This window comes from Mesocricetus auratus, unplaced genomic scaffold, assembly GCF_017639785.1.
Source record: "Mesocricetus auratus isolate SY011 unplaced genomic scaffold, BCM_Maur_2.0 Super-Scaffold_100022, whole genome shotgun sequence".
Taxonomy (NCBI): Eukaryota; Metazoa; Chordata; class Mammalia; order Rodentia; family Cricetidae; genus Mesocricetus; species Mesocricetus auratus.
The window spans coordinates 23,038,414-23,050,456 of NW_024429203.1; the positions used below are offsets into that span (position 1 = coordinate 23,038,414).

At 48.7% G+C, this 12,043-nt stretch overlaps 1 protein-coding gene across 1 annotated transcript; it reads right to left on the reverse strand.

Moving 5' to 3' along the window:
* Positions 1 to 552: 552 nt before the first annotated feature.
* Positions 553 to 9,228, reverse strand: Foxr1 (forkhead box R1). Its single transcript, XM_005069270.4, has 6 exons — positions 8,796 to 9,228; positions 3,560 to 3,634; positions 3,195 to 3,460; positions 2,761 to 2,990; positions 1,000 to 1,238; positions 553 to 619 (listed from the first exon to the last, which is right to left on the reverse strand). Exons 1-6 carry the CDS (start codon positions 8,854 to 8,856, stop codon positions 567 to 569), a joined length of 924 nt encoding a protein of 307 aa, XP_005069327.1. The 5' UTR covers positions 8,857 to 9,228; the 3' UTR covers positions 553 to 566.
* Between the last annotated feature and the right edge of the window lie 2,815 nt (positions 9,229 to 12,043).

Consider the following 12,043-nt stretch of genomic DNA (forward strand, 5'->3'; position numbering starts at 1 on the left):
AACTTACAGAGATCCGCCTGCCTCTGCCTCCCGAGTGCTGGAATTAAAGGCGTTCGCCACCAACTCCCAGCCCCAAGGTGATCTTGGTGCCCCAGAAAAACAAAATTTGCTTCAGGATCCTGAAGAGAGCTGGACATTATCATTTTCCTCCATTGAGGAAAAAGAAGCATCTCCTTTCATGCCTGTCAGGAACCTGCCCCAGTGCCGCAGGAGCATCTGAGAACCCATTCCAGGACCCCTCTTCCTTTTCTTGTTTTGTTTCTGAAGACAGGTTTCTCTGTAGCTTTGGAACCTGTTCTGGAATTTTTTGTTTGTTTTTTTGAGACAGGGTTTCTCTGTATGTATCCCCAGGTGTACTGAAACTTGATCTGTAGACCAGACTAGCCTCAAACCCAGAGCTCTGCCTGCCTCTGCCTCCTGAGTGCTGGGATTAAAGTCATGAGCCTCCACTATCCAAGACAACCCCTATTCTCATTCCTGGAGCTGAATTCAACCTCCCACTTGGCCCCATCCGCTTGGCCTCATTCTCAGAGATCACACACACAACTGTTGCTGAAGGAAACTATTTAATGGGGCATGGCTGATCCTTCTTGAAGGTCAAAGAGGAAGGGCATCACATCTGTAAGAGAGTTCAGAGGAGCTTGCAAACTCTACCTGCTCTTCCCTGGGTCTGCTAGGCTGTCCCATAGAGTTCAAGGCTCAAATACTACCTCTCCTGCAGCCTTTCTGCTTGTATAGAAGAGTGGTCTTTGCACAAAACCCCTCTTACTTCTTACTCAGCTCGTATGCGATTTCCTAGCATGCTGGGCTGTGAGCAGAGCCAGCCGAAAACTCAGTTGCCCACCTATTCCTTGTATACAATGGTCTCAGCAGCAGACATTGCTAGAGGGCCTCATCCAGTCCTGTTCTCTCTGCTTCTTACAGATGTCCCTAGAGTGTGACCCTGGTGAGCACCTCCAGCCCCCTACTCTTGGGCCCGCTCATGACAAGGCTTCACACCTGGCTGGCTCATACACTGTTGGATGCTTTCCAGCCGAGTGGAAGCCAAGGTTCGGGCCTCCTCCTCAAAGCGGCGGTGTCCCTCCTCAGTCAACTTCCAAAGGCAGGATCGAGGTCGAGCGCTGGCCTCACCCTGCATACTGACCGGCACTTTCTCAAAGCTGTCTCGGAAACAGAGATTGTGACGCACTGTATTCCTCCAGCCTTCTGGAGCTGTCCGGAAAAAGGGGAAGTGCTTTCTGTGGACAGGGAGGAAAATTAAGGAAGGGTATAGTTCACCTGAAGAGGGCCTACTCTGGTCCTTGTTCTCCCCCAGGGCCAGGAGCCTCAGCACTTCCTAGTAGGGTGAAGTGGAGCAGGCTGGTCTGGAATGGCCCTTTGCTGGGCATTGCCTATGAAACACTTTTTTTTTTTTTACCGTTTTTTTTGGTTTTGAGACGGTTTCTTCTGTAGCTTCGGAGGCTGGCCTTGAACTCACAAAGATCTGTCTGCCTGTCTCTGCCTCCCAAGTGCTGGGATTAAAAGTGTGCACCTCTGCCACCTGGCTTCTTTTGATTTTTTTTTTTTTTTTTTTTTGGTTTTTCGAGACAGGGTCTCTGTATTGTTTTGGAGGCTGTCCTAGAACTCGCTCGGTAGACCAGGCTGGCCTCGAACTCACAGAGATCCGCCTGCCTCTGCCTCCCTAGTGCTGGGATTAAAGGCGTGCGCCACCAACGCCCGGCCCTTTTGATCTTTTTGAGTCTTAATGTAGCCCAGACTGACACTGAACTCTCTGGGTAGCAGAGAACAACCAGACTCTCGGTCTGCCTCCTACCTCTACCTCTACATGCTAAGATTACAGGCCTGTGTCACCATACTAAGACACCAACTTTCTTCTCCCAAAACTCAGTTTAGTGTCCCCAACCCCAGGTTCATTTTGCCCTTCCCTCAAGGGCTGGAGATTTTGACATCAGGAAGAGGCAGAACCAATAACTGTATCAAACCCAAAGAGAACAAACACACATGTTGAGATACTGGGATCTTTGCCTAATGCCGGGAAGGCCTCCCACAGACTCACTTGTATACGACTGTCAAAGCTAAATGTTATCCGGGTGTGGTATCACACCTTTAATCCCAGCATTTAAGGAGGCAGAGGCAGGTGGGTCTCTGATTTTGAGGCGTCTGGTCTACGTAGTGAGTTCAAGGACAGTCAGGGCCACAGAGAAACCCTGTCACTAGGGAGACAAGAGGCAATTAGATCTCTGATCTCAAGCCTAGTCTAGCCTATATAGTGAGATTCAGGCCAGCCAGAGCTACAAAGTGAGACCTCGTCTCAAAAATGAGACCCTAATTTTGATTCCAATGACCTCACACACAGACACACGCTAAAAGCAAATTCCCAGTGAGGCTTCCTTGACCCCAGGGGGTATAAGGCTCTGTGCAGGCAGGACAGCGTAAGGAGCAATAGGCGGGAGATGTTGGGGGTACTGGATTTTATTCTGGCTGATCTTTAGAGGTAGGGTGGGAGAAACTGCAACTTGACCCAGGTGGATTGACGTGAAGGGAAGGCTGAATTTTAAGAGGTGAGAGGGGGAAAGGATTGATTATGTTCCTGAACATGGGGTAGGGCATGCATTTGCCTGGGGAAAGAAATCCAGGAAGGCACACAATATATCCTCAGACCCAGAGAGGGAAACTGAGTCAGCAGCCCAGGGCCAGGTTGGAATTTACTAAACCCTGACCCTCCCCTTTCCCTCCACACAGGGCCCCCTGGGCACATACCGAATGAAGCTGTAGATCTCCTGTACGTTGAGGCCACAGGGGGGACTGTTTCTGAGTGCCAGGGCAATTAGATGGAAGTAATTGAGAGGGGGGCGGGACCAGAGCCTCCCCTCAGGGCTGAGAGCTTGTTGAAGCCTCCTCCGACTCTGGAGGGGGGCCCTTGTGGGAAGGGATGGGAGAGCCACAGAGGAGCTGTCATCCTGGTCCTTGGCCTCCTCCTCTTCTGTAAGCTAGAGGGGCACAGAGTAGGATCTGGTCCTGACTCCTTGGCCTCAGCTCCAGACTACAGTGGCAGTTGGGGGAGCAGTCTAGAATCCACCATCTGGGCTTCTCCCCAACCCAAGGGTCCAGATCGGTTCTAAACTTGTTCATCTTTTACCGGCCCTCAGAAGCCCAGCTGCCGATGCCTCAGCCCTGTGCCCACTTGCCCATACCTCCTCCCAGGTGCTAGGGGCAGAGGCAACGTGCTTCTGCTTCGTCTTCTGCTTGCCAGGGCGTGATGGCTGGCTGGAAGAAGGCAGCCATGACTGTGCCCCTGAACCTTGTGAACAGCTGGCTTCTCCCTCCTTCATGGCTGCATGGCAAGCAGGGGGCACTCTCAGCAGGTCCTGCTTTTTAGGTCTCTTGACCTCCAGCTTGCCAGGAGGATACACACTGTTTGGGTTCACCCACATCCACAGATTGGGCTTAATGTCTGGACCTGTGCAGAGGAAAAGGTTTCCCATAGCTCACTGGCTTTGGGGATCAAGGCAACCCCAGCTAGGGAAGCAGAACCTCGTCCACAGAGCTCACTACTTACCATCTTTATCAGGGTTGGGTTTTTTTTCCAAAGGCAGTCTTGGTGGCTCAACTAGCTGGAGTCTGTATTTAGCAACTAGCAAAGAGAGAGAGACAGAAAGAGAGTCAAGACATTCAAGATCACTGTTCCCCATGATCTGGGGGCTTGAAGATTTCTGGGGGCAGTTGTTGATCTAGCCTGGGTAGCATGAAGCTATAGAGACTGGTATTCCCTCACCTGTGACCTTCAAATTTTCCATATTCTTTTCTCACTCTTCATATACTATCCCTGGACAACCTCATAGATGCCGTGCTGTGTTACCATCTAAAAATCCAGGGCTCCCACATCTACCTGCATAGCAGACTGCCTGCTAGTGTCTAAAGTAGAGCTGTGGACTGGGTGTACTTGGGTTATTGGCAAGTATTTCAAACTCAGCATCTCCCTTCTCCTCTGCTCCTCTCCTTTCTACCTGCCTGGCCCTCATCTCTCTCCCTTCTGCTCCTTTCCCAGGCTGGCTTCAAACTCTCTATCCCCCTGCCTCAGCCCCCCCCCAGGATTACAGACATATATTACTAGGGCCAACTTCAATTAAATTATATTTTCTTGGACTGGCAAGATAGCCTATCAGGTAATATTCAGAACAAAACCTATCATCTAGGCCTGCCTACAAGTATCATTCATGATACATCCCTATCTCATCCAACTGTGAATTACAACCCCATATGGATGGCACAACTGAAGCAGGGGTCACAGACGGTAGAGGTCTGGCCTGTAGGTGGAGTTGAGAGCCCTGGATTTACAGATGGTGACTTACAATCTCAGCTGTGAAAAGAATACCCTAAAATAAACTTCTTGGTTGAGAAAATAGCTTAGGGCACTTGGAGCTGACTTCAATCTATAGACTATATTTAAAACAAAGACAACAAAGCTGGTGGTGGTGGCGCACGCATTTAATCCCAGCACTCGGGAGGCAGAGGCAGACGGATCTGTGAGTTCAAGACCAGCCTGGTCTACAAGAGGTAGTTCAGGACAGCCTCCAAAGCCGCAGAGAAACCCTGTCTTGAAAAACCAAAAAACAACAACAAATAAAAGAAACCAAAACTAGGTCTGGAGTTTGACACCCATGGCAAAACACCAATGCACATAAAATAGAAAATTTTAAAAAGCTCTGCAGTTCAAAACAGGAAACTCAAATCTGAGCTGAGGTGTACCAGGCTCCTTATTAGCGTGGTAGCATGCACAACAAGTGTGTTTTTGCTCTGTTGTTTTATGTACATTGGTGCTTTGTCTGCAGGTATGTTCCAGATTCCCTGGAACAGGAGTTACAGACAGTTGTGAGCTACCATGTGGGCATCCTGGTCCTCTGGAGAAGCAGCAAGTGCTCTTACCACTGAGCCATCTCTCCAGACCCCCCCCCCCCCACACCACCTTTTATTGCACAAAGTTTTCTGTTCGTTTTTTTCCCCCAGAGGTGGGGTGTTAAAGGTGTGTACCAAGCAAATTTTCTTTCTTTTTTTTTTTTTGTTCTCTGTGTAGCTTAGCCCTGGTTGTCCTGGAACTCTCTCTGTAGACCAGGCTGGCCTCAAACTCAAGAGATCGACCTACCTCTGCCTCCCTGGTGCTGGGATTAAAGGCACAGCCACCACACCTGGCAAATTTTCTGTTCTTAAACATAGGTATTATATCTATTTGCATGCATTTGTGTGTGTGTGTTGGGGTGCCAAAGTGCAGTTGTGGGGATCAGAAGACAGCTAGCAAAAGTTGGTTTTCTTCTTCTCACCATGTGGGCTCTGGTGACCAAACTCAGGCCATCCGGCTAGACGGCATCTGCCTGCTAAGCCATCTTGTCTACCTCTGCTATTTTTATTGTGGGTTTTTGTGTGCAGCATGTATGTATAGTATAGAGCATGTGTTTGGGCGCCTGTATAAGTGTGTATGTGGGAGATGTGGAACATGTATATGTGCACTGGGGGTTCATGTACCTATGTGTGTGAATGTATGTTGTGGAACATCTATGGGAGTACATGGATCTGTATGGGGTGTGTATGCATGCCCTGCCCTGTATATGTACATGTGGAGGCCAGGATCTCCAATGCCTTCCTCTATCATGTTCCACCATGTGTGTATGTATGTATAAATATGTATGTATATTAAAGCATAAAGTTAATTAGTGTGTGTGGCACATGTGTCATGGTGTGTGTAGATCATAAGACAATTTGATGAAGGGGCTGGTTCTCTCTTTCCACTGTATGGGACTCAAGTAGCATGCACCATTATCTGCTAAATATCAAGTTGCCCCTTGTTCCTTTTAAGAACCAGCTCACCATTTTGGGTTAGGATGGCTGGCCAGTGAGCTCAGGGGATCCACCTGTCTCCAGTCCTAAATGTTAGAGTTCAGGCACAAACAGTCATGCCTAGCTTTTGAGGCAGGTGTTGGGGATTTGAACCCAGAATCTCACATGCAGAGTTAAGTGCTCTTAGCCACTGGACCATCTCCCTGGCCCCATGTTTTTGTTATGGAAAACAAGACTTAGGGTTGAGGTTGTTGTTCATCAGTGAACATCTTATCTGAGATGCATGGGCCTGTGTTCAATCTCCAACATCACAAAATAAGACAAAAACTTTTTTTTTTTTTGGTTTTTCGAGACAGGGTTTCTCTGTGGCTTTGGAGGCTGTCCTGGAACTCGCTCTGTAGACCAGGCTGGCCTCGAACTCACAGAGATCGGCCTGCCTCTGCCTCCCGAGTGCTGGGATTAAAGGCATGCGCCACCAACGCCCGGCGAAGACAAAATATTTTTTAAAGATTTTTTTGAGATGGGTCTCATTAAGTAGTCCTGGCTAACCTATGATATGCTATATAGACCAGGCTGTCCTGGAACTCACAGACCTGTCTACCTGTGACTCCCAAGTGTTATACCACAATCAGTTGTGAAGGCTTAAGGTTTTCCTACCATCAGTCTTCAATAAGTATCCAATTGATGTGTTAAAATTTTTGATCTAGCCGGGCGGTGGTGGCCCACGCCTTTAATCCCAGCACTCGGGAGGCAGAGGCAAGTGGATCTCTGTCTACAAGATCTAGTTCCAGGACATGTTCCAAAGCCACAGAGAAACCCTATTTCGAAAACAAAAACAATTCCCAGCACCCACATGGCAGCTCATAACTGCCTATAACTCCACTTTCAGGAGATCTGACATCTTCACACAGGAATACATACAGGCAAAACCCCATTGTACACTAAATAAATTAAAAACAAATCTTTTAAAAAATTACTCTAGTTGGGTGGTAGTCCATGCCTCTAATCCCCCAGCATTGGGAGACAGAGGCAGTGGATCTCTGAGAGTTTGAGTTCAGCCTGCTCTACAGAGTGAGTTCCAGGACAGGCTCCAAAACTACACAGTGAAACCCTGCCTCGAAAAACCAAAACTAAAGCCAGGTATTGGTGGCCTTGAACTCTGAGATCTGCATCCCTCAGCCTCCCAAGTGCTGGGATTAAAGGTGTGCACGACCATGCCTGGCTTTTTTTTTTTTTTTTTTTTTGAGACAGGGTTTCTCTGTGGCTTTGGAGGCTGTCCTGGAACTAGCTCTTGTAGACCAGGCTGGCCTCGAACTCACAGAGATCCGCCTGCCTCTGCCTCCAGAGTGCTGGGATTAAAGGTGTGTGACACCAACGCCCGGCCCAAGCCTAGCTCTTTAATCTTTTGATTTGCACGTGTTAATTGTGAAAGACAGTGGGAAGCTGTGACTACTGGCTTGCACCTGTAATCCCAGCTAGGAAGGCTGATTGAGAGGATCCTAAATTGGAGACCTAGGCTATATAGCAGAGCCCTGTCTCAAAATACACCAAGTTTATATTCCCTCTTTCTCCCCCCCATACACACGTTTTTTTTTTTACCCCATTACCCTGTGCTGACCACCCCTATTCTTCCCTCCTTTTTTTTTTTTTTTTTTTTTTGACAGGGGTGCTGGTATCTAGGCCAAGCAGCCCTTGAACTTCTGGAGAAGCCAAGGATAACCTTGAGCTCAGGAACCTCCCACTTCTATTTCCCAATCTCAATTCTTCAAACATTTTATCACCAGAGTTCCTGTACACCACAGCACCCCTGTTTTGGTTCTTGGTTATCTTCTGAGGGGTGGTTATCTCTTCTTCCTCAGTCTCTCCACTGGAATGCATCAAGGGCTCAGCCTTGGTCCAACTACTCTTACTCCTTCAATTCCAACCACATACCAAATCTCAACATTTGTGTCACTAATCCACCCCTCTCCCCAGAGGCCCAGGGCCTGGCATCTAACTGCCTCCTTACTTACTTTCCTACTTGGATAAGTAAGACCACGTCAGGGACCCCAGCCTGATCTAGAATTCTGGACTCAGCCAAGGCTACACGGTGATAACCCTGTCTCAAAACAAAAAGCACAACCTTCCCAGAAACAAAGACAAGGGCCGTGCACAAAACACCTTCAGGCTGGCCCAGGGTTAATCACTCCGGTGTCAGTTTAGATGTGTATGAAATTTACACACGGAGGTGAGCTGATGGATGGGACTAGAGTTTGAGAAAAGGGAGTGTGAACCCAACCATCTTGCCGGATGAGGCAAAAAAAAAAAAAAAAAAAAAAAAGCCCGGCGGTGGTGGCCCACGCCTTTAATCCCAGCACTCGGGAGGCAGAGGCAGGCGGATCTCTGTGAGTTCGAGACCAGCCTGGACTACCAAGGGAGTTCCAGGACAGCCTCCAAAGCCACAGAGAAACCCTGTCTCGAAAAAAAACAAAAAAAAAAAAAGGTCCAAGGAGGAGGAAAAATTTAGGGAGAACATACCGGTCCACCCTAACAGACAACACAAGTAGGGGTGGGCTAATTGCCTGGGGCGGTGGCCCACTCCTAGAGCCCCAGGAGGTAGGTCAACTGTTAAGACTTGAGGCTTCAAAACAAAAACATAAACAGCAACAACCAAGCAGAAGGGGCAAGGGTGTTTCCCCGAAGAAAACTGTGATTGTTATACACCGAAAAATAAAGCCTTCGGTGTGCCGAGTTCTGATGCGCCGAGCACCAGGGCTCAGAAGAGGCCTACAAACGTTCTGGGGGGGGGGTGACGGGATGGGACCCTACAGCCTAGGGTGTGCGGGTCTGGGGACTCAGTGGCAGGAAGAGCTGCTCCCTCTCCCGCGTCGGGCGAGACCCGGAGCCCAGCGAGCTGGTGAGCCTGGAAGCCACGCTGGGTGCCGCCACCCACCCACGAGCCCCTCCCCCGCAGCCCCACTCACGTTTCTGCGTGGACAGGGGCAGGTACGACGTGGTGAAGGACAAGAAACACTCGTTGCCCATGTCCCAGTCCAGCAAGCCCGGGACCTGGCCATGGAGGCTGGCCCAGAAGTCCGGGTCCTGGAGTTTGGGGTCCACTTTAAAGGACGGAGGACGCCAGGCCGCAGGGTGCGAGAGGCGGAGACTCGCCTGCTGCCTGCATGGAAGGTGCTTCCTCAAACACCCCCGGCAATTGAGTGGGTGGGAGCGGCCAGGTGCCAGCGCCCCTCCAGTCACTCAGGGTCCACCCGGCACTCGCTCGCACCCACCGGGCTTTCCTCCACCTGGGGATGCTGCCGCCGCGCAGCTGGTGGAGTGCCTGCCTAGCTGTCGAGTTCGAAGCCCCTTACCGCCTAAAACCGGATTTCGTGCTACACGCCTATCATCACTCTGGGTGGAAGCACACACTCAACGCTACCTCAAGCTACACAGAGTAGTCTCCTTACCAGCGACCCTGGCTCAAGTGGGTGGGGACTGGGGGGTGGGAAGACTTTAAAATGCGGGGGCGTGGTGGCGCGCAGGCCAAAGGTGCTACACCAGCAGGCCTTAAAAAATGAAAACGAAAAAGAAGCCGGGCTTTGGTGGCGCTCGCCTTTAATCCCAGCACTCTGGGGACAGAGGCAGGCGGATCTCTGTGAGTTTGAGTTCGAGTCCAATCTGGTCTACAGAGCGAGTTCCAGGACAGGCTCCAAAAACAATACAGAGAAACCCTGTCTCGAAAAGACAAAAACAAAAAACAAAAGAAAAGAAGGGCATAGTAGTTTACTGCACGCCTTTAATCCCAGCACTCAGGAGGCAGAGGCAGGCAGATCTCTGAATTTGAGACCAGCCTGGTCTACAGGGCAACTAGGATTACACAGAGAAACCTTGTCTCAAAAAAAAAATCAAATTTATATTTCATAAAAGTTTTATGCGGTTTATCTAAGATTACAACCTTAGTAGGTGGTAGAGCTGAGATTAGCAATTTGATTTTTAAAATTTTCTTTTTGAGCCGGGTGTTAGTGGTGCAGCCCTTTAATCCCAGCACTTGGGAGGCAGAGGCAGGCTGATCTCAGTGAGTTCGAGACCAGCCTGGTCTACAAGAGTTAGTTCCAGGACAGTCTCCAAAGTTACACAGAGAAACCCTGTCTCAAAAAACAAAAAATTTTGTTTTTAATTAATTTACAAAAAAGTGTTTTTTTGTTTTTTGTTTTTTTGGTGTTTCGAGACAGGGTTTCTCTGTATTGTTTTGGAGGCTGTCGGTCCAGCCTGGCCTTGAACTCATAGAGATACACCTGCCTCTGCCTCCTGAGTGCTGGGATTGAAGGCATGCGCCAACACCACCCGGCTACAAAAAAGTGTTATATGCTGGAAGAACAGTCAGTGCTCTTAACCTCTGAGCCATCTCTCCAGCCCCTAATTATTTAATTTTTATTTGAGACAGAGTCATACTGTGTAGCTTTGTAACTAACTATGTAGAACAGGCTGGCCTCAAATTTGCCTCCCAAGTGTTGGAATTGAATGTTTTAAAGATTTTTTTTTTTTTTGGTTTTTTCAGACAGGGTTTCTCTATGGCTTTGGAGGCTGTCCTGGAACTACCTCTTGTAGACCAGGCTGGCCTCGGACTCACAGAGATCCGCCTGCCTCTGCCTCCCGAGTGCTGGGATTAAAGGCATGCGCCACCAATGCCCGACTGTTTTAAAGATTTTTAAAATTGATAAATTTATGTTTCCTGTTGTGCTCAAGTTGCAAAGTCCCCAGAGACCACCAAGAAGACAGATCCACTAAACTGCAAAAGCAAGGTTTTAATTGTTCACCCACCCATGACAGGGACCCTGTCTGGCTAGCTGTCACAGCAGCCTCCAGAGGGAGTGAAGTTCCCTGTCTACTGCTAGGTTTTAAAGACAAAAGTTACAGGATTACATCAGCAGTTACGGGTTGGTTTCTGATTGGTTGACATTTGGCTACAATTAGGAGCATTTTTCAAAGTCAATCTTGGCATGAAATACCTGTGTACCAATTATTTTCATTGGTCATCGTTGAGAAAGAACATTCTGTGGTTTCTCTTTTTGGGGGGGTTTGGAGACAGGGTATCTCAGTATTATTTTGGAGACTGTCCTGGAACTTGCTCTGTTGACCAGGCTGGCCTCAGAACTCACAGAGATCTGCCTGCCTCTGCCTCCAGAGTGCTGGGATTAAAGGCGTGCGCTACCAACCCCTGACCCATTCTGTGCTTTCTATGGCTTTGTCTTGTTACTTGCAGGTGGCCTGTTGTACATAGATCCCAATAGTTTTCAGAACTATATCCTGGAGACTAAAGGGGAGGTTTTAGTCCCCCCTGGAGTTCCTTTTGTGGCCAAACAGTTGCCAGGAACCAAGCATCTGGGAGGCTTGGGGGGCGGGGTCTAGAGTTTCTTTGTGTTCAGTTTTGGCCCTAGACTCTCGGAGGCCAGAGGATCTGCAGTTTCCATGTGTCAGAGGCCTACGTGTATTTTCTGTAGCCTGTCATGGCTACTAAAGCAGGGGGCTGAGTGAGGGTCTGTCTAGATTATTCTAGATTATTAGAAGTGAAGCCCTTGAGTTTAGTTTACTCCTTTCATTTCCATGCGTCTGTGTGGGTGTATACGCACATGTGTGTGGGTACCCTTGAAGGCTACAAGAGAGTGGCTTATTCCTAGTGTCTGGAGTTACAGGCTGATTGTGGGGTACAGGTACTGAGACCTGAACTCCTGTCCTCATGATTGAACAGCAAGTGCTCTTTACCTGTGAGCCCTAAAAATGAGAAAACTTAACATTGACTCAATACTGTATTTCATTTATAGATCTTACTCAAGATGGGCGGTGGTGGCACATGCCTTTAATCCTGGCATTCAGGAGGCAGAGGCAGGCAGATCTCTGAGTTTGAGGTCAGCCTGGTCTACACAGCAAGTTCCAGGACAGAGAAACCCTGTCTTGGAAAAAAAAATGAAACAAACAAACAAACAAAAAATCTTACTCAAATTTCACCAGTTATCCCAACAATGTTCCTGTTTTTTGTTTTGTCTTTGAGACAGAGTCTCAATATGTGGCCTTGGCTGTCCTGACTCAGAGATCTGCCTGCCTCTGCCTCTCGAGTGGTGGGATTAAATGAATGAGTCACTCTAGGCAGTGATGGTGCATGCTTTTAATCCCAGCACTTGAGAGGCAGAGACAATCAGATCTTCCTGAGTTCTAGGCCAGCCTGTTGTATCTA